Source organism: Dermacentor albipictus, chromosome 2, assembly GCF_038994185.2.
Source record: "Dermacentor albipictus isolate Rhodes 1998 colony chromosome 2, USDA_Dalb.pri_finalv2, whole genome shotgun sequence".
NCBI classification, from domain to species: domain Eukaryota; kingdom Metazoa; phylum Arthropoda; class Arachnida; order Ixodida; family Ixodidae; genus Dermacentor; species Dermacentor albipictus.
Window position 1 is genome coordinate 192,546,677 of NC_091822.1, and position 22,769 is coordinate 192,569,445.

General features: G+C 50.1%; 1 protein-coding gene across 1 annotated transcript in view; it reads left to right on the plus strand.

The window, feature by feature from the left end:
• The window catches only part of ct (homeobox protein, cut), a 760,713-nt gene that overhangs the window by 157,784 nt on the left and 580,160 nt on the right, over positions 1–22,769 (plus strand). The window contains exon 3 of the mRNA XM_070534591.1: positions 18,325–18,466. Within this exon, the coding sequence (XP_070390692.1) occupies positions 18,325–18,466 (142 nt within the window). The remainder of the gene's footprint in view (positions 1–18,324; positions 18,467–22,769) is intronic.

Genomic DNA, 22,769 nt, shown 5'->3' on the forward strand with positions numbered 1-22,769 from the left:
GAGCAACCGCAGGAGTCTCGCGCGCGACTGCCTTCAGTAAACGACGCACAAAGAGTCAGAGAAAGCAACGCGGCCATAGGTCGGTAGTAGGAAGCGGTGTTTGGAACGCGGAACCGATGCTCTGCGGGCGCAGCCATTTGTAGCCATCACCGGTCGCGCCGGTATGGGGCCCGGAATCACTTCCCCGCGTGTGCGACACTCGTCCACGTAGTGGCCACTTGGCCTTCCCGGGGTCTCCAGTACTCTCCATCACTTCCTTGGCTTTTTTGGTTTCTCTCTTTCCTGTCGGTGATTCTTTCTTAGAAGATTCTTCTCCCTTTTTTTATCTCTCTCTCTCTTTCTTCCTCTGCTTATGGACCTCTATACGGAGTACATTGAGCGTTATCGAATCACCGGAAATGTAGACACAACTCCCCCCTTCATTGCCTCGTCGCCTAAGCTGTGAACGGCGATCGACCCGCTCGGCAACCACCCGACGCCCCTTTCGTTTTCTGTCCCCCTCCACGCGCTCGGAGAAGAAAAAGATCAACAAGCGCAGCAACGGCGTTTACCGACTGGACGTCGCCGGTGTACCGGATCGCCCGGCCGAGCGTGAGGCATGCACAATAAAGGGGATGATTCAACCGCGACAAGCAGGTTGGTGGGTTTTGCGGGAAGTGGCTCTTACGCCTTACTCAACAGCTGGGAGCCAATAAATTGCCGCGCTAGAAGCGAACAAAAACACGCCGCTGATAGCGAAGGAAAAAGGAAGAAAGAAAGTTGGCGCATCCACGTCGGGTCCGTGACGGAAATGCTTGGTGGGATAGGGAGGAGAGAGTGTCCCCGTCGGGTCCAGTAAATAATCGGGATAAGGCGCCAGAAGCAACCTTGTAAGAGCGGGGAGAGTGCAAACGAAAACACCGTACGTGCCGCGAAAAATATAGACTCTCCGGGGCGGGCAGTCGAGCGAGTGAGTGCGCGGGCGTTCAAGGCGATAGATGTCGTACGTTTCCTATATAACCGCACCTCTCCCCTCCACGCATCCACGTTCTTGGTACTGTGCGGGTTTTTTGTTGGCCGTTACGCACTTCGTATACTGGGCTCTATAGTCGTGCTGGTCGTTCGAACCTCGGGCGTTGAAGGCGCAGCGGCTTCCTGCTCGAGCTTCGTGGTTCTTCTTGTTTTTTTTGTTTCTTTTTTATTTAGATCTCTCCCGTATACTCTCGAGTCGTGGTTTGTCGTCGGGTGTCTCTTGAGTGACGCTCCCGACGGAGCGTTGAACCGGAAGGTCCAAAGAGCACCCTCGCAGCCGTTGGAAGAAAGAAATGCGAAGCGCGTTGTCGACGCTAACGCTGCGGCCGGGGAGATTTCTGGAAATTTATAGCCACCGCATCGGAGAGAACGCTGAAAGTGAAAGCGAAACGGAGAGAGTTGAAGCCACGAGCCGGGGCAGCGCGTTAGCAGTTGTGTGCAGTGGGGGAATCTCGCTTCGTTCCTGCCTCGTTTGGGTTACGCCAGGTGCACGTCGCGGGAGATCGGGACGGCGGTGACGAACGAACGAGGTGCTGATCTACGATGACACTTTATAAGGTGTGGTTTTATTTGTTCATTCTGTCCACAAAAAAGCTGATAAAAAGAACGACGGAGTTTGAAGACAACACGATTACTACGAGCTCTAGTTTCTCCAGCCCATCCAATGGCTCGCTGATTCTGTGTTTCGTTATCGACGGTGTCGATTGTCTGAGCGTCTACATCATTCCTTGGCGTTGTGGCGGCGCACATGAAAAGATTTTCTATCTCGTGGATATCTGGAACAGGAAGGTTCGCAACCCTGCATTTCGAAACAAATACGTACGCATAATACCTGTCTATAGGCTCATTACCATCTATGACTTGCACACATCACATGCGACAGCACTAAGCAGCTAAATTATGCGTTTCGCGTCTGTCTGTTTATTCTTCACTGCTGGCTTCGACAGAACAACAGCAGCCTCTGAGATACGCCACGAGAGATGATAGTGCTAACGCGATAATCAGATGCAACATTGCTGTCTTCCTTGCGCTGACGCGAACACGCTCCTCGATCTGTCCCCACCAGGTTCCACAGTGCTGCAGGCAAAGCGGCGAGGAGATGTCTTCTCCGCCCGAGACATCGGTCACGGGAGCAGTGGTCCGCATGCACTGTACAAGGCGGCTGCGTGGGGTGTTCAGAGGAGCGTCGCGATCACTCTGTCTTTGCTGCCTTCGGAAACTCCATACTCCTCTGAGTTCGTTCGCTTCTGTCGCATCGGTGCTGAGCTGATCAGGTTGATTTCCAGGGTTCTATACACTGAATAAAATTTTATGTTTTCAAGCACAAACGCTTTATCTTTAACTCAAAACAGACCGTTGTGGACTGTTGCGCCATGCGGTAAACGCTGTGCAAATAGAGGCCTGGCCAAGGTGATGTAAGAATTATATTACAGTGTTGTTCCTTTTCTCACTTCATCGTGGCCCGTGCGGTGCTTCGCCCACGCAATCACTGGAATCAACTGGTCGCAAACGGCGGACTATCAGGAAGGAATAGGATACAGTGAAAGGAATCCGTACATTACATCGGCCCTATGCCCGTTACTACTGCTCTCTAAGTTGTTTAGGAATTATGTGAGACTGCAGGGGCCGTATAACGCAAAAGTATTCTATTCTGTTTTTACTCAAATCTTCTGGCGTCAAAAAACTACGTAGCCGCCGACGCTATCATCGGGTTCACCCGCAAAGTTCTTTGAACAGCCCAATCAAACGCTCTTCTCGCTTGTAAGACGTCACTTTTACTTACTTTGTAAAGAAATAGCATTACCTATCTTCCCATATTTTTCTTCTCTAAGATGCGAGAAGCGCGCAGAAGAGACACTGAAAGTAGAAGACCGCATGAAGAGGTACCGTGCCAGCGTCTGCGATTGTTCCGCTTCTCCATGCTCAACTTGCGGTGGCTGGTCGAAAATAGCGGCGGCACGCAACGCAGCGTTAAAGTTTCCACCTAGAACGAATCCTCAGAGAAAAATAGTTGCTAGAGCGATCTCCTATATGCACCGAAAGGGCTCGACAACGTTGTAGTGCAACGCAAATTATTTTTCTATAAGCAGAAAAATCCATTCTTCTCGGCAACGACGATCGAGTAGCCAGTGCCAGAGCGATTTGTTGGCATCCATTCTTTATATTCAGTTTTGCTCGGCTTAATCGTTTGACACAAAACAGCGAAAACTCACCATGTCAAGGTGACGTGTATGCATTAAAGATGATCATCTTTAATGCATACACACTTCACCTTGACATGGTGAGTTTTTGTGCCGTTGCCTGACAGGCAGACGAAGTGAGCGCAGCTCGAAATATTTTGACCAATATCGGAGACCTAATGGCGAAAGGAAGCTCAATATATATATATATATATATATATATATATATATATATATATATATATATATATATATATATATATATATATATATATATATATATATATATATATATATATATGCAATGTATGTATGTATATATTCTTCCGCCTAGTCGTGCATAATCAGCATGTGTGCGCTTGATATCCAATGAAGAGTTTTCGCGGCTTTGGTGACGTCGCGTAACAGACAGGTGAAGTCAGGGTGGCCCCGAAAAATGTTTGACCAATCGTGAGGGACTAGTGGCAGAAACGAAATAGAAACAGACTGGAAGAGCTTTTCGTTCTTGCTCTCCAGTACATCCTACCGAGCTATCGGAACAAGACTAATAAATTCCTACCTCTCATTTAGTTTACATAACTCGCGCTACTTTTGCCCGGTTTCTCGCCTTTAGTTGATTCAAAACCGGCCCCCTTTCTTTCCAATCACGAGTGAATCGACCACATAAAGCCAACTTAAATGTAACGGAAGTGCTTCCAAGGTGCGAATGAGAATGTGCGTTCCACAATGATTTCGCCCCGCCTTGTTCGATAACCCGCTCCTATTCAGGAAGCGCACCCGTGCTCACCCACACGCTTTCCGATAGTGCGCGAGCCGCCATCTTTTTTTTCTGTCTCTCTCTTCGTTCTCGGCTCGCTCGACGTCTCGTATCTGGCGGGGCGTGCAAAACCAGACGCGCGTGCCTCGCTTCCTGCGGCGGCGTCGCGCGGCGTGGGACTCGGCGCACCGCTTCCGTTGTGGACGGGAGGTCGAGGTGGGAGGACGAAGAAAGGGCCTCGGGCTCGCACGCACAAGCGCGCGCCAATGCCTGCCTCGGACAATTACAAACGCCACCGTGTGTGCGCGCCGACCAAACAAGCAGCAAGGAAAAGCGGGGGTGCGAGGTCGGTCTCGCTCGGAGGCTCCCGGAATAAGAGAGGAATGAGCACCGACAAAAAATAAAGGCAAACGAGATAAGCACACTTGCAAAACGTTTTATTGCAACCCCTCTCCTTTGCTAACTTCCTCACTCGCGTTCCGTCGTTGCGTCGCCTGTGTGAGGTGCACGTCTTCTTAAAAGAAGTGCGTTCTGAACAGACCACGGAGAAAGAAAGAAAGAAGAAATAAAAAGCCAATGTAGAAGTTGCGAAGGACGAAATTAAGCGAAAATGTTGGGAATTTCCGCTCGAAGAGGCCTTAAATACTGCATATTGCGATACGAAAGCGCGAGAACTACCAGTGAGCGTCTGAGAGAAAGGGAAAAAGAAAAAAAAAAGGACGGTACTCGTACGCCGAAACACGCGTGCACGTCTGCGCTTCCGAAGAACGAAGAAAAAAACGGAATAAGCGAATTCAGGACACCGGGCAAATACTTCGCAAGCCCGCTATACGAACGGTAAGATGGGATTCAAAAGGAAACGGTTTGTATTCGACTCGTTTCCTTGTCGCGGAAGGCAGGCGAGTCTTGCACACAGTAAAGGGAGGGGGTTGCACGAGAATGGGAAGAGACCGCAATTGAGGTGTGTGCCTTGAGGGAGGGTGGGAGGGTCAATGGGAAAGAGAGGGGGGCGTACGCTGAACGCCACGCTCTGTGTGATCGTTCGTTTGCGTCTTCTGCGCACCAGAAAAACAGAACAAGGAGGCGGAGAAGAGCATACGAAACGCCACCTAGCGAAACGAACGTTTTGTCACCTCGCTCTCGACAATGGTTCCATCAGCTTTCTTTCGCCTCCCCCCCCCCCCCCTTTCCATCTTTGAGGCGCTCTCGCTTTCATAGGCAAATTTTCTCTGAATGTCATCGCCGTGATCGAGGTGGTGAGATTCCCTTGAATTATTTAACTCGCTTCCCCCGGCGGTTCCGGCCTTTGGTTATGCCGCTATAGGCAATGTTCCCTTGAATTATTTAACTCGCTTCCCCCGGCGGTTCCGGCCTTTGGTTATGCCGCTATAGGCAATGTTCCCTTTCTGCTTCTCCTTCTATGCCCTTAACCTTTCGTTCATGCTCCTTTTAAAGACCCCTTCTGCCGTGAGCTTCGCCTTACGTTCTTTCTGTTTTTCTTTCTTCTCACTCACTGAACCCTTTTTCAGGAAATAGAAGCAAGGCGCGCGACGAACGCGCACAATTTTTGCCAGACGTTGGCAGCCGGGTCGAAAATTATTCCGAATCAGTGCGGCGACCGCCGGTGCAGTTGTGGAGTGCGTGCGGTGAACATCGTCGCAGAACGTCGCGTCGCGATGAGACTTTTCGATAACAAAGCGCGCCGCCTTTGGCTTCGCGCTGCACGGTAGCTTGCTGCGCGGCGAAACGGAAAGGATGTGGCTTGTCGGCGACGAGAGTGAAAAAAAAATACAAAGGTCGCGAGAGCGAGGAATTCTCGCCCGGCATAATCGCTCGGGGGCGCAAGACTTTTTTCGGGTTCGGGATGCGAAAGGAAGGCTGAAGAGGGGACCAGAAAAATATATATGTATATCGGTGGCGACACGGCAAGGTGGAAAGTTGAACGAAATGTAAGCTAAAAAGGGAGAACAGCACGGGGCGCCGGTGTTGGTGCCACCGGGGTCTGGGTGCCAGGCACAAAGGGCTCAGTCGGCCGTCACGTCATTAACGAGTGCGCGATGTGGAAAATATGGCGCTCGCTTCGGTCTGGTTTCTTTCCTTTAAATGCCCGATCCACTTCTGTAGCAGCGGTAAAAAAGGAAAAGCGTTCGCGCCATCAGAATCGCAAGGAATCCCTGGCAAGTATCACGTCGAGTCCTGAGCGCGTGCTCGCACTCATCGGCGCGCGGCTCAGGGAGCGGGTCGGTGCCTTCTCGAGAGCTTTCGCTTTCTTCGGGTTCTCTTGCGAATCGCCACGTATACGTCTCTCGTGGATCCGTGAGCTCTGAGCTTACGTTCATCTCGACCTTTGCAGTTACTCCGGAAATATAACCCGCCGCGGTGGCTTTGCGGCTGTGGCGTTGCGCCGCTAAGCCCGAGGTCGCGGGATCAAATCCCGGCCGCGGCGGCCACATTTCGATAGGGACAAACTGGCCGTGTTCCGTGCATTCGGGGCACGCTGAAAATCCCCTGGTGGTCAAAATAATCCGGAGGCCCATGATACGGTGTGCGTCGTAATCAAATTGTGTTTTTGGAACGTAACCACCCCCGTCCCCCCAATCCCGGAAATGTAGAACAAATGCAGCAAAAGCAAGCGTCAGCGATAGGTGTGAAGATGGCTTAGCGGTTGTGGTGTCGATGCTGTACGGACGAACGTGCAGTCATGGGCTCGACGGCGGATTGCGGTGAAGCACGAAGCGTCCGTGAACTAAAATTTCGATGCAGGTTAAAATAGAGTGCGCAGTCCAAACTTTACTGGCCTCCCGCCGCTCCTGTTCCTTTCCATTTATGACGCCATACATAGGGTGTCCTAGCTAACGTTAGCCAAGCTGTTCAAAGAAAAAGAAGATTTAAAGGCACGGTGCAAGATAAGATCTTAAGACTTAGGGTGTTCGGCTGTCGGACCTCTAAAAACCGAACACCGTAGATTTTGTAATCGCATGTTGCGCACTTATTTTATGCCTTATATATTATTTTTTTAACTGTTTGACTAACGTTAGCGTGGGACACACTATATCAGCCCACGCTAAAATTTCGGATTTGAAAATGAACGAATAAGTTACTGTGCTCATTTTATGACAATAAGGCCATCTGGGCCTCAATTCTCCAATCGTCTCTGAGCTTGTAAATTTCATTCTCCGAGCCTTTCGCAACGTGTGCAAATAGTCTAGGAGACACGGCTCTTGCTAAGTGTTCTGCACGTTAATAAAATCTGAGGTTTGTGCTCGCAGGAGTTCAGCGCATTGACCATTACCACTGAAGTAAAGCTCATCATTCTTCTGTTTCAAAGTAAAGCTTACGGAAGCTTTGTGTACGCTCACTTATGCGTCAGCGTTCACATACAAGGCGGGTTATTTCAATGTGCATTCGACTTACCTCCGTGGCAGATACGAAGCTGAGATGAGCGGCTGTAAAGAGAGAGAGGGAAAAAAACCAAGCTCGTCGTATAGCTAAGGTCATTACACCTCTGGAATTTCTCCTCAGTGCCTTTGTAGTCATCCACGTGTGGGAGCCCGCGTGTTAGCGCATCCGGTTCTTTCTTTGTACTCCGAGCTTTAGTGACTCTGCGCTCAGTGGCGACATGGTCCAGGCCACGTTAGCGGGGTGCTTCGCTTTCGTCGTTCGTCTCCTCGCTTTGTTCTTTTGTTTTTGTCTTGCGCCGTTATCCCTCCTTACTGCTGCTGGCCGTGTGTCGCCTGTCGCCGCGTGGGCGCGCGTGTGAAGCCGTTAGCCGGCAGCGGCCTTAATTTTCTGCACCGCTAATCTCAAAAAAGCGCAATAGCGCAGCGCGCGCGAGCCGGCCGCTCCATCCATCGCTTCATCTCGCTTGTCTTAGCGCCGCGCGAGCGCTGCGGAGTCAGCGAGTGGAAGGAGCCGCCGTTCGCTGTAACTGAACGCGGAGCCCGAGCGTCGGAATTTATTGCTCTCGGAACGACATCGCCACCAACGTGAGCTAGCTTTGTTTCTGGCTGCTGGAAAGAAAGACACTATACGAAAAAGGTGCGGCAGAAAGAAGTCGCAAATGCGCCACACCGCACTAAGCTTGTAGCGGCCGGCTTCCTTTTCTTCTCGTTTTCAGCGGTGTTACGCAGCCGTAAACGTCCGACCAGGGACAGTAACTCACTCAGCGCGAAAGAATCTAGGCGCAAGAGCGAAATTATACGCGCGCCGAAGCCATGGACGGGAACTAACGAAAGGACGTTGAGTACGCAACTTCGCCTCTGTGGTGGCCACGAGTGCGTTGCGCGCGTATAGAAAGACCACGGCTGGAAAAAAAGGAAGAAAAAGAATCGCGGCTCCAAGGAAGCGTGCGACTGACCGCCGGTTGTTGGAACGCAACGCCGAAGCCGCAGCGGCGTGTGAAGATGGTGGCGAAGAATGGAGCGCGGATAGCGCTTCCGCCGGGCGAACGCACCCGTGAGCTTGTGGCATAACCGCACGCGTGGTTGTCCCGAGCACTGCCCTTAAATGTCCCATTCCCCGATTTAGTTTCGGTTTATTGTTGCCCACACGAACCTCCGTGGCAGGTCTTCCGAAAGGCATTCGCTCATGACGGCACGCGCAGTCCTGCGCTCCTTTGTACTGCTCTCATAGCCTGTTGAATTGCTGAGCACATCAGCAGATATACTGTGCTTCGCCTCGACAAAAGTGCGCCGCGTGGTGAAAGCAATATCTAGGTTTAGCCAGTGAAAGAACAGAAATGGTCGGTGGCCTAGTTATCCAATCGTCGGCTACCTTGATCTCCCGGCGCCTGGGACACGAAGCGTTCCTGTGTGCGAGCAGGTTATCGAATAAGGCCTTCGGACGGCGTGCATCGGTTCTCTATAGCCTCTGCAACGAAGCATTTTTTTATGCGTGAGCATTTTTAAGCTTACCCAACGAGAAAACCGTCAGTCACGTGAGAAAAAAATGTGGGCCGATCCCGGAGATAGTGCAATGCCTGGCCGGCTCACGGCGTAGGTGACTGAGGCTTCAAGCACTCAGCAAAGGGAAGTGAAAGGTGCATACACTCTTTGGAATCACGCATACAATATATATAGGGTCCGCAGCAGCGAGTGGCTTTACCTTCGTGCTGCCTGTCGCTTCCACGTGAATGAAGCGGCGAAAATACAGCGTTCTCAAATTTCTCAGCACACGCCGCACCGTGCCCCTTTTCGAGATCGCTTTCAATATAGCTGAACACTACAATAACATCAAGGAAAACCGCGCTATTTTGCCCCAACCTCATCCTTCACTCAACACGGAACAAGCACATGTCCTTCGCAAAGTTCAAATGAACACTCTTCTCAAGCCACTAATGCTCTACAACTTCGGTTGGCGTAGCACAGCTCACTGCCCCAACTGTCCGGAGATAAGGGCAGATACAAAACGCATTCTGTACTCATGTAACACTGTCATTACCTCTCCTTATTTTCCTTACCCTTTCTCTCCTTCCTGGAGTGATTGGCTTCACTCGGACTCGGTGGATCAACAACGGGCCTTAGCGGAGCAAGCGCTCTTCTTTACTGGGCCTTAGTGTTGGCCTTAAGTAAAGTTTTTTTCCTCCTCCTCCTCCTCAATATATGGGCCCGCGTGTCAGTCTTCAACGCGAAACGGCGAGAACACAGCGCGTGAAGCTATCAGCTGTCGGCATTCTCTGTCTGTATCGCAGACTGCGTTCAAGATATGGTCCGCGCGGCGCATAATGGTTCGACGCGGATGGATACGGCGCTAAAGACCTACACCAGCTTATAATAATCGGAAGGTCATCAGCGCACCTGGCGCCGCCACCTGCGCTAGTTTGCTGCCTCATCAATTCACCTTGCGTTGCCCGTCCACAGCAGTTCGTGCTGCCGCAGCGCTGTTGGTTATGCCGGTCGTATCAGGTTTCATAACATTGATAATGAGACCGGGTTGCATGGAGATGAGCAAGGGGTACAATGCTTAGGCCTACTTAGATAACAACCAGAGGAGTTTATGCGCGATTTTTTTCTCTCTCTATCATTTCTTTAAAGGAGAGAGGCGAGGCACAATGCTCCGAGGTATCAGCCTTAGATTGTGCGTCATAACCGCAACGATGTATTATGTGTTTGTTCTTCGATAGGAAATACAGCTTGTCCTGATGGATTTCACCCACGCGTTAGAAAATCCGCGCTTTGCATACGTCTCGCAGATCATAACACTACTATTCGCCAAGGTCCTGAGAGCAGCTTTGAGGCCAACTTTTCTCACCTTGGCATCTTACCCGGTTCACCGAACGCTTGATCATACCGATTGCCTCTTATGTTTCTTTTCGCCCAGCATCTTTTCTCTTATTTATTGTTTCCCACGTCTCGCCGTCGCATCTTCGGCAGGCATAGGCGGGGTGGCATGTCTCTGCAAATGTGGCCGGCATTCCGAACCGTCTCTGCGTACTGTGGACTGGTTTTGCCACTACGCGTGATCATCGTGTCTTTATTGTTTCCCGCTGCCGCCTATCCGCTGGTGCAGGCGTTGCCTGTTCTTTGCACAAAGCGTGGGCGATTATAGGGCAATGGCCCGTTTGCCTAATTGCGACGCCGTAGAAACACGCCGCGTCGCTGGGAAGGCGAGAAGGAAGCGATTCGTCCCGTTATGTGGGTGCGAGGAGCGGCGAATCGCGAAGACCCACTCTTCATTTGGTGTTTCTGGCACAGCCAAACCTTTGCGCCTTCCATTCGCACCAGCACTACACTATCTATCTATCTATCTATCTATCTATCTATCTATCTATCTATCTATCTATCTATCTATCTATCTATCTATCTATCTATCTATCTATCTATCTATCTATCTATCTATCTATCTATCTATCTATCTATCTATCTATCTATCTATCTATCTATCTATCTATCTATCTATCTATCTATCTATCTATCTATCTATCTATCTATCTATCTATCTATCTATCTATCTATCTATCTATCTATCTATCTATCTATCTATCTATCTGTCTGTCTGTCTGTCTGTCTGTCTGTCTGTCTGTCTGTCTGTCTGTCTGTCTGTCTGTCTGTCTGTCTGTCTGTCTAACTAACTAACTAACTAACTAACTAACTAACTAACTAACTAACTAAGTAACTAACTAACTAACTAACTAACTAACTAACTAACTAACTAACTGACTGACTGACTGACTGACTGACTGACTGACTGACTGACTGACTGACTAACAAACTAACTAACTAACTAACCGACTAACTAACTGCAAGTTAAAAGAGCTTTTATGACACAGGTTGCAACGTTTTCCTTCCCTCAAAACGACCCTGAGAAAAGTACGACTGGGACTATATTTTGCAAGCATTATTTTCATCCCATTGTATTAATTTGTTGTCACCAGTTCCGAATGAGTGGAACGTCCCAGCAATAGTGGGAGTGCAGCTTCGAGTGGAATAATGGGTGAAAGGAAAATAATACATTAAAAAAGCGTTACGACTACGGCTCCCCCGGTGGATTTATTTTATAGAGGTGTAATTAAGGAGACATTGAATAACTCAAGAAGGATCGCATATCTTTTTGAAAGTTCTTATCGGCTTGCATAATAGTATTTAAAGCGGGGAAGTTTTTAGCGCTTCGCGCCTCTAATTCTTAGGGCTGACCCTAAGTTTTCCTGACACGAAGGCGTAAGTGGTAGTCCATTCGCGCTATTGTGCCACCGCCGTCAGATCACGTGTTATCCTACCACCTACACTCGCACAGCGCTAACTTGCATCGACAGCCAACTAAGTTTTATCCCAGAGGCTGGGCGCTCCCCCTTCGCTAGCGGCTGGGAACACACTTCGTCGGACAATTTGCTGCCGAAATTATCTCGGGGTCTCAATCTCGGGCGCATTCCTAATCAAGCAATGGCCAACTGTGCCACGGCCGTCCAAGAAGAAGGGGCTGGTCCCTGGTGTCGGCTCTCGAAGAAACAAAGGGAGGCGCTGTACACTCACTTGTCTGAAGCTGTCCGAGTGGCCGCTTGTGTGGGGCTGCCGAGCAGACAACTTTTGAGATTACCGCGCCGGAGCCCCTCTGCTTTGAGTCGAGGATGCACGGCGCAGCTGCATACGCCTAGCGAGGCTCTCCCCAACCTTTTGTGTTCGTGAGCGGATGCCCGGGTGGACTTTGCGAGCGGTTGGAGACGACCTCAAAACCCTGGGCTCGGTAAACGCTGCTTCTGAAATCACAACTCCGAGGAGAGGTCTGTAACAAGGAGTACGAAGGGTGGCTCGGACGTTTTGTGCGAGATATTTGCACAGTGCGCCCGAACAGGGCGGCGCACTTGAGAAAAAGCGGTGGGCATTCACTTCAGTTCTCTTCGCGAGATTCATTAAAATTGCGCGCGATTGTGGAGCGCCGCGTCAGAAGCGGTCATGACAGCACTGCGCATGCGCCTCTCACGGAGCGGTATAGTTGGCCGGCACGGCACGACTCGTGCGTTGTGGCTCTTTTCGCCGGCACCCCTGTTTGTTGTCGGGACAATTTCTCACTGTAGTGCAAATCCTCAAAGAAATCTTCAAGAAACGCTAGTCTGGCCACACTAACACGAGCCCGTGTTAAGGAGAATATTCTTACGGTAGAAATGTTCGTAAGACCATGTAAGAGACAGCGATGGCGTTTGACGTACACTGCTGTATAGCTAAGGCGGTCGCCCAATGTCAAACATCACTATACGAACGAAAAGCTATGTGAATTCTGTCCCTGATACGACACAAGTCCTGTCCTTTTAATCTGTGTCTGAAGAGTATAAATTCCGAAAATGATACCATCTACACGATGCCATCTATGTTGCATGTTCACAGCTCCCTTGTTTCCTCCTCATCCACATTACACCAACCTTTAATCCCGATGTGTCGTTCAAATTTTGAATTTTGAGGAAAAATGTCTCATTGGGGAATCTTAGTCATTCGCTGGCGCATTAGCTTTTGCTGTACAAAGTTGAGCACTTACGCAGCAGAGTTCTTCGACACTTCTTTATTTGTTAACCCGCCATGGTTGCTTAGTGCCTATGGTGTAGGGCTACTAAGTACGAGGTCGCGGGATCGAATCTTGGTCAGGGCGGCCGCATTTCGATGGGGGCGAAATGCGAAAACGCCCGTGGCACTTCGATTTAGGTGCACGTTAAAGGACCCCAGGTGGTCCAAATTTCCGGAGTCCCCCACTACGGTGTGCTTCATAATCAGAGCGTGGTTTTGGCACGTAATAACCCATAATTTAACTTTTAAAAGTATTTTTCCCCTGCGAAATGTTGGAAATCTCTTGTAGGTGACATAAAAAAAAGCACACAAAGTACAATAATTTTCTTCGTGGTTTTTGTAATGAGTGATACAATTTTTATTCTTTTAACGTTTTCCCGTACATGATCAAAGCTTCGTTTGAGTCGATATTCGTGCCATGTCTCGCCGACTCGAATACAAATTTCTTTTTGTCTTGGCGACCGTTTTATCAGAAGTACAGGGTGAATGTATGTTGAGTAGCTTGCACTAACAGGCATTCCTGGCAGATGAGTGTCGTATGTTCTTTACATTGTAATTACTTTATATATACTCTATATATTCTCCATACGTATTCACGAGACACGTGAAGAGCTCGAACTCTATGAGCGTTACCAAACCGGTTTTCAAATCATAACGACGGCTCGAAATGCATATCTGCAATGTCCAGATTGGTGTAAAGGCTCGTAATAGTTTATATGGTGGTGAATTGAACCAGCTCATAGTCCACTATGTAGCGCTTTTCAGGCCATTTCGACACAATATTATTGTGTCGATATGCTCAAATAACAGTTGAGAGTTAGATATCGTTCTTGAACACTCTGCGCGCATTGTTGTTTTCTAAACTTTATTCGCATTTGCTGTAACTCAGTAAGCGAGGATCATCAAACCGTCGTGGTAGCGACTTAAGGAGGTCCAAGAACAGTTTATTGCGACTTCCGTGCTTGTTCTTCGCGTTTGTTTACAATTCACAAGTGTGCAATGCCTTCACACTGCCAAAACCAGCGAGGTGGCATTCAACTAGTTCTCGAGATTAAGCTGTCATTCCGGCCGGCCAGGGCGCTTAGCAGAGCAGTAAGGACAAACACCGTAACGAGCTTTCCCAGGAGCTACGAAACGAGGCGACGCGGGACACTCAAGCGCCGAGCTCTCTCTCTCTCTCTCCTCGTACTTCCTCCTCTCGCTGAGCTCGCGAAAACTGTAGTAGATCACCGCGGCACTCAGTCTGTCGCAGCGCTTTGATCGGGGCCAGAAAGGGACGTAAGGTTATCAGTGGACTCCGTTTAGGTATCCCAGCGTGGCGTTTAGCCGCCTATCAGAGGCAAGTGGACGAAACTGGCAGGCTGCCCTCTCCGCTTGCCAAAGAACGCGCTTCCCTCGAGAGAGGAAGGAGCGCCAGCTATCGGCCCCGGATCAGCTGTCTCAGCGAAGTGCCTGGTGCACAGGGAACGAGCCTTGTTCCGTCTCCCCCCTGCGCCACGTGTCTACCGGTCAGGAAGGGCTGAGCGATGGCCCGATACCGTGCGAGCCGGGCTACGGGCGCGAGCTCCTGCCAAAGCGCCGCTCGGTGCGCGGAGACTGATGGCGCAAAGGCGGAGCGCGTCGACGATTGTCGCTGCTGATCTGGACTCTGCCCGCTTGTCTTGATTTCCTTCCGAATGAGACAAATGAAAGTGCTCAGCGAGGCTTTAAATACGGCGTCTCGAGGCACCGCCGACTGTTGTATACCGCGCGCGCAATTTTCTGCTTTGCTGCTCCGGTGCTTTAGTTCCGTTTCGCTCGAGGTTCGGATGCGTTCTCCGCCAGAGGATTCCGGAGGAGGCGAGCTCGCGGTTGCGAGAGGCATTGTGCTGTGCCACGACATCTGTGCTCTCGGTTCTCACGGCACTTTTGCCTCCTTGTTCGTTTATGTATGCTTTGGTTGCCATATACATCTTAATGCTTTCGCTAGCGCTTCGTTCCCTCCACACGCCCCTTATGATACCTCGTTCCTCTAGAAGCACGAGGTCAATTCGGTACCTGCCATTTTTGTTGTACAGTTTAAAGAAGGATCACAAGATGAAAGTTCATCTCCTGATTACGTCACCTTACAAATCCGCCTCAAACGGCGATGGTCAGTCGCAAGCGCAAAGCAATAACCGTATTCAGATATGGGAGAGCACCCATCCTCCGGTTTACTGATTGATAATCAGTAACCGGAGTAACCGGAGCGCTTTAAAGACACGTCGCAGCTTAATATTCTTATCCATTGTGAATGACGCCAGCCGTATGAGGGGCTTCTCAACGGGTGCATACTTGTACTCCCTCCCACAAGTTGCACAATGAAACCTACGGCCAGCACAATATACTCTTCGCACGGTAAAAATGGGACAGAATGTGAGTTCCTCCCGAGAGAAACCTTACGGATTGCAGCCCCGAGTCCGAAGTGACTACCGCTCTCGTTTCTGCGACGGAGGCTCTGCGCGCACCGCACCGCGCCGAAAATTATTGGTGGCCGTATTTATTTTTTCTCGCAAGATCTGCTGGCGAGAAAAGCAGGATGAGGAGGGCTTTGGAAGCAAGAGGTTGAAAGCCGAGTGAGACAGGGCGAGAGTAAACGCTTCGCCTTGGTTTCCATCGACCAGATAAATAATACGAGTCGCGAGCGTTCGCGAAGGAGGAGCATCGCTTTCGCCCCTATAATGGACCCGCAATGCGTGGCGGAAAAAAAGCTTCACCCCCTGCCTCCCTCAACCCGCTATTTTCGTCGCAACACGCTCAGCCCAGCGATCTCTAGCGTACAGACAGACGCTGCACGTGGGTCCGCTGCACTGGAATCACGCTCGAACGCTCGGCCGCCGCTCGCGCAAACGGCGCGCGCGGCTCAGCACGCGCCGCTTTGCGCTCCGTCGTCCCATTCCTCCTGTCTCGCAGATAAATAACGCTTAATAAATAACGCTTTGATTTATGTTATTTAGGCTCCCGCTTCTGCTGCTACTGCTGATGCCAGAGGAGAACTGTTTGGCGCTGGGGGGGATGAGCATCGCATGAAATATACGCAGCTTCCATCGGGGATTTTCACCCGCCTCCGAGCTGTGCTGCGCCGTGACAAGAAGAATGGCGGTGGACGGGGCACAACGCCGCATCGGCTGCGCCAAGAGATGCGAACGCGATCTTTTCTCTCGCTCTCTCGCTCCGAGGCGGCAAAGTTGCGTTTCGCCGTAGAACGCGGGCGTTATGTGGTGAAGGCGCGCTCTTTGTTGTCCCGCGCCGAGTTTTCTAATGAGCGCAGCGATACGGGGGTAGCGCTGTCTCAAAGGTGACAGATGAAACCCCGCGAGAAAATTACCCTCCCGCGACTTGCGCAGACGGAAGAGGATATAGGCTGTGCCTCTTAGCTGTAATTTATGCATCGTCACAAGAGAAGAGTCAGAGGACGTTTATTCACAACGAAAAGCAAAGGTCGCCCTGAGACAGGTTCCTCTGGTTAGCTGCACAGAGCTAACCAGATGTGGGGAGAAATAGCAAGTGTGATAGAGGACGATGAGAATAAGCACTTATGCGAAAATAGGCGAAGGTTTAATTGACCAGGTTAATTACACCTTCCAGTGCACGCTCCCGGTTAAGTAAAAAGCGAAGTAAAACCGGAATGACTCGTAATATAGACACGAGAATCGCGCGAAACATCCAATATAAGCAAGTTATTCGGATGACAGTCGCATCTGAAGACTTTCTGAGGAAGCCGTTACTTCGCGGCATTCGTGCATAGAGGAACCAAACTCGGGCTTGGCTTTGTGTCGTGTTAAGGGGACGGGGTTTTGTGAACCTTCAACAACGTCTTCTTAGAGCTCGAACCAGGTTTACGAACGGAGAGGGTTCGGCAGGGAAGACGAAGTGATGTAATTGGAAATAACAAGTTTAATGCATCGTTACGAGTGAGCGGTGTGCTCCAAGGCAATAAAGTACAAAAACGCTCAGCGTGCGTGCACCTCCACGCAAGGACAGAGAAGATGCGACCACACGTGGCGGCTCGCTGGCTTTCTTATACCCTTCACCGTCTGAGCATCCTCATTCACTGCTGTCCCATGGTAGAGGGACATGTCAGGGCACGTCAGGGCAAATCCCACAGAGGGACGCGGGAGGGAATCGACTACTTGGCGTATACGGTTGAGTGTAGGACACGTCGGCGCAACCCCCACAGAGAGACACGGGAGGGAAAATACTCCTTGGCGTAGAGAGGCTGAGCGTAGGAAACGTTGGAACAACCCTCACAGAGGGCCACGGGAGGGAGTCCACTCCTTGGCGTAGAGGTGTTGAGCGTCGTAACGAAGGGAGTAGGATTTGCACATTCCGCGCATAATACCCTTGCACACACCCACGGACAAGTATTTTCATGTTGCATTTTCATGTTTCATTGCCGCACAAAGTACTGTGAATCTTAACAGACTGCTGCTTCAGGCAGCTGACGCTGATCACAAGAGACAGTTTAAATTAATATTACTTTTTGGGGGTGACTTAGATCATCGCATCACAAAATTAGCGCATGCGCCTGCGTAAATCCCACTGACAGTTCTTTATTTGGCCGAAAACTCTTGAGAAAGCACGGCCAAAGAACACTCAGCCTGGGAAGAAAATGAAGAATCGATCGCTATCGCATAACCACTACGTACTGCGCACCAGCTTCTATCGCTTCTCGCAGCAGATTACATTCGTAGAAATTTCACACCGAGAAATTTAAGTAGTGGTTGTATCAATAATGAAAATCAATCTGCTACCACTCTGGCAACAAAAATGAGATCAACAGTAGATTGGAAGCATCTCCTTTAATAAATCCTGAGTAGGCCTCAAACTTCTTGCTCTGCTTCACATCATCAGAGCTTGACGCGTTCTTTTACACCTGCGGTCGAGTACACAACCGAGGTTAAAGTATGACTCGGCTGACCATCCGGATACACGGCATTTCGCGTACAGGACGGTAATAGGCCCGCTTCATTGAGGAGATTGAGAAAGAAGAAGCAGAGAGTGTAAAAGACAGAGGTTTAGCCAGTGTAAATCTGGCTAGATACTTTGTGCTGGGTTACGGTATAAAGAAATTGAAAGGTGATATATGGAGAGACGAAATAAAAATTTGAAGAAATTAAAAGAAATGAAGACAAGCAAATAAAGCTGTACGTAACGCGCAATTCTTAATGTTCCACTCCGCGTGCCCTCAAGAAGCGTAGCAGCGCGTTCAAAGCCTTCTGCGTTGAGGTCAGTCCGGCCCAGTGACCGAGGATTCTCTCCTTCGACCAAGTGCGACTGTATAGTCTATCTCGTGCACTGATCTTACTCCACGCACTGCTTTTCTGGTTGCTTCTGTGTGACGTGAACGGAGCCGTCTGCCTCACAGGACGTCCGGTGCCTGGTGTCTCCGCTGCTGAGGCACTTCCAGGCCGAAGTGGATCGCCTGGGAGAGCGAAGCCTGGCTGCCGAGGCCGCCTTCCTGGCTCTCTACAAGAGGCTGCTGCGCGCCGTCTCCGCCGCCCACTCAGGTCAGCCTGCTCTTTCATCTTTTCTCGCCGATGATGTGGAGAGCTACGATGTAACGGTCATGCGCTGAGTGTGAAGTTATCACTGTGTAAACCGTGAACCACGTCTTCGCCAATGCAGACCGATGTGGCCCTTATAAGTGTAACTCTCCGTAACCGCACTTTGAGCACATTCAATCAGTTTTGCACGTCACACAAGTGTTTATTCATTGACTGATTGATTTGAGTGCAAATTGAAACGTCGGCAACTAGCGTCGCCAGCCTTTAGGTAACGTGAAAGCACTGAAATGCTGATTACTGTAGTTAGACGAAACGACCCCTTCAAATAATTAAATTACTTTCTCAAGGGGCTATACAGCACACAGTGCGCACAGTGTATATGCTCTAAGTACTACGTACTCCCCACACACACAAAAAAAACTGTTTTAATGCGTGTACTGCACCCGCATTGATTGCTCAGTGGCTATGGCGTTAGGCTGCTGAGCACGAAGTAGCGGGATCGAATCCCGGCCACGGCGGCCGTATATCGATGGGGGCGAAATGCGAAAACACCCGTGTACTTAGATTAGGTGCACGTTAAAGAACCCCAGGTGGTCGAAATTTCCGGAGTCCTCCACTACGGCGTGCCTCATAATCAGAAAGTGGTTTTGGCACGTAAAACCCCATAATTTTACAATGCGTGTACAGCCCAACGTAAGATGACGCAAAAGGACAGAGCCGTAGGGTGCATGTGACTGGTGGGGCACATAGCGTTTACAGCTTCAGAAGGTTAATAAGATTAAAGGATCAAGTCAGAGGGAGGACAGCTGTCCTTACAACTTGGTTATCTCAAACTGCGAAGTATGTATTCTACAAGAATAGGTCTGTGTTGTGCTCTTGATATTTGTGTCGTTGTGTCTAACGCCAATAAAACATTTTGCCGACTGACCAGTTTTGTGAAAAGTGGATTGTCTATTTCAGTTGACTCATTCAACGGTGAAACGGCAGTTCTGTTTTGACAGCGTCTCTAATAATTGAAAGTTATCTCCATAAGTCGTGTTTGCTTTTTCGTCCGAGCAACGTTGCAGGTGGTTTCGTAAATATATTGTTTTTGGGTGCTCGTTTTCAAAGGCAACGTTTCACGGAGTTCGCTTGTCTTGGAGTATCTCTAGTTAATGGTACCGCTGAGGCTTACGTGCCAGTTAATCGGTGGACGTAGTAAAAAAAGCAGTAAGGCTGAATAATGTCGCCGTACAGTGAATCGTCGCAAAAGTGCCAAGCTAGCGAGAAAAAATAACCGCGTAGCAAAATGCCAGCGTGAGCATGGCGTAGAAATATTCGAAGCGCAGGCGTTTGTTTGTGTCGTATTGCCATCGTGCACAAAGACAATGCGTTGTAAGAGCTGCGCAAGTGTCCAGTCCGACCCAGAATTTCCCTTCTATCCTTCTTTCTTTCTTTCTTTCTTTCTTTATTTCGCTTCTTCAATGCCACGAGAATCGCATTTTGCCGCTATTCGAGGGGAAATTTTCGACCGGCGGTGCAACGACGATCTTCGCCGAGTGCTCGCCTTCGAAGGGCGCTCTTGCCCGCCGGTTGCACAGAGAACACGATGGGGCGACCGAGCCCCCCTCCCCTGTCGCCGAGAATCGTTCGAGCCGTCGCTTTGCTGGGTGCCTTCGGAAATGGACGCCCGATTGATGATCTCCCTGTTGTCCTCGGCCCTGCCGAAGAGGCTCGAAAGTTAGAAAAGAAAAAAGACAACAAGAATATGCGACGAACTCGCGAGAGGTGTGCGCGATGGCTGCTCTGACACGCGAAGTTATAGCTCAAGTCCGGGGAGCAGAAGAAGGCAGAGAGGGAGTGTGCTCGGGAGTGCGTCTTCAAGGCGTGCGTCCTGATCGCCGTGGCGTGTCTGGGCCTTCTTTCTCCGCAGCCGCCCACTTCGGCTTGCTGGTGCGTACTGCGATCAGGCGCGACGCTCCGCAGTGCGAAGGGCCGCGCATGGACGATGCATCGTTCCCGTGCCTTATGATGACATCGCAACCCCCCTCCCCGCATTCAGGGTATCCTTTGGGGTGCATCACAGCGAAGGCGGCATTCCAGATTGTAGATGGGACGCTCCAGATCGCCGCGGCCAAATAGAATCGCCTCTGCCGTCATGGCCATTTCTGGCTGTTGACCTTGGCGCAACTGCGCACCGAGCGGGCATCAGGGGCGGCCGCCTTCCCCCGCCTTTGATGCTCGACCGGCCTCGGCGGCGGCGGCGGCATCGACGGGCCGTTGGCACAACGAGTCGCCACCGCCGCTGTGCGTCTCGTTGGCGTTATTGAGACGAGGGTGCCCCTTCACTCGGCCCTTCCAATAGGCGTGGGGGGCGTGGCGATCGAAGCCAATGGCCCATTGTGGGGGACCCTTTCATACAGACAGCGTCCTGCAAGAGCTTCTCACGAAAACAAGGTGCCTGCGTAGTTCGAGAACTGCCGAATGCCGCCCACCGAGGAGATTGTCGATAAGGTCCCGCTCTTTATTCTTCTCATGGTTGTTCACGATGGTTGACGCTGCTGCACCGTTCTTTTCGCGATGACCGTTTGAAGAGGCAGGAGCAGAAGAGTCCCAACAGTTCTCGGGCAGGGACCTAAATGCGTGCATCTCCGCTCTGCCTGCGCGACGAGCATGCGCGTGTGTGCGTGCGTATGTGTGTTCGTGTGCGTACGTGCGCGCGTGTGCATGCGTGCGTGCGTACGTGCGTCTGTGTGTGTGCGCTTGTGCGTTGCTTGTGGCGGTGTCTGGCTTACTGATTCACCTGCGTTTAACATAAAACCGAGCTAAATAAGAAGTGACAGGCCCATTGACGCTGGGACTTAATACCAAGAATAGCAACGCTGGACCGTATACCTATCGCGCTGTTAAGCAAGTAGGCGACTCAGCTCGGCAGCTGCATGACGGTAAATAGGAAAGAAGCTTTTGGTATTCCCGTAGCCTCTACTCTAACTCAAAGGGCGCCCAGCGTAAAAGCTGGTGAAAAGTATTCTACGAACTTCTTTGAAATGCAAAGGAAAAAATTCCCTTAACAGGCAACATAACCATTACAGTTTGTTCGTATTTCACGTATCATTCACGAAACCACCTTTTATTATCATTTTCTTCTATTTGTTGCTGTACGAAGACGGACACTAACTAACGTTTTCATTGGACGTTTCTTTGGCGTATTTTAAAGAGTACGTTAGACTCACTTCGAAATAATCAATGGTAGTCAAAATCCTACGTGGTCTTTTTGCTGTCTGCTTTTCTAATAGTAGGAATGGCAATAAGAACAAACAGTAAAAGTCTCATGATCGTTGTGATTTTAACGATTAAGATAGTTGCGCTTCTCTTATTGAGCGGTAAGGGCTCGAAACAGATGCAGCGAATACCATGAAGTCATCAGCGCACAACGAAACTTTTTGGCGCAAGGAGAACCGGGTCGGCACGCTCTCAGATTGGTTTGCGTTAACCTGATCATCGCGAAGATGTGAGACTATACGACCCAAGAGCGATGGCGTGCACCGTGCAATGGGATCATTACAGGCACTTCGCCAGTAGTCTGCTAGCACAATCATTATTCACCCGAAAATAAATTTACTAGTTATTTCTTTATTCTTTCTCTCTCTCTCTCTCTTTTCCATCTAGGCTGCCTGCTACGTTCAGTGTTTTGAGATCCTTTAACTTCGAGTTAATATAAGAATACAAAAACAAGCGAATTTCTGTTGATAACATATGGCTGCAATTTTAAGGAAGCGTGGCTGCGTATTAAAGCCTCCTGGGTCATTCTGAGAAGCATTTGTTACCGGGACAGGCAGTGACGGAAGCTCGTACCGCGGCAGTGGTAATATCAGGCAGTGAAGAACGATGGCTATATCAGTTCTCTTTGATGTAGATTCGCGTGCTTTACGTCGACATTCCGGGGCCTGATTAAGACAACGATCTTGGCACAATATTATGCAGTACTGAGCCCTTCTTTCCAAAATAATCACTAGCTTGATCAAGCAGCGTTCCACCCGCACTTTTGTCGCTAGGGTAGGAAAGCCGGCTTGGAAGACGATATGAGCGCAACATAATCGAACACAACGTATCATCGCTTTGTGCCAGTTTAAGGGCTCACTGTCTAGCAGTGCTATAGGTACCGCCTGGAGAAACACTATGGATGCCAAGACCGAGGCAAAACGATTTCTTTTTTTATCAACCTTAGACCTAAGCAGGAAATCAAATGGCGCAGTGACCGTACGTTTGGACGTGTGACTTTATGCAATGCACCTTGCAATTTCAAACGCTTTCTTTTTTCTGTTTC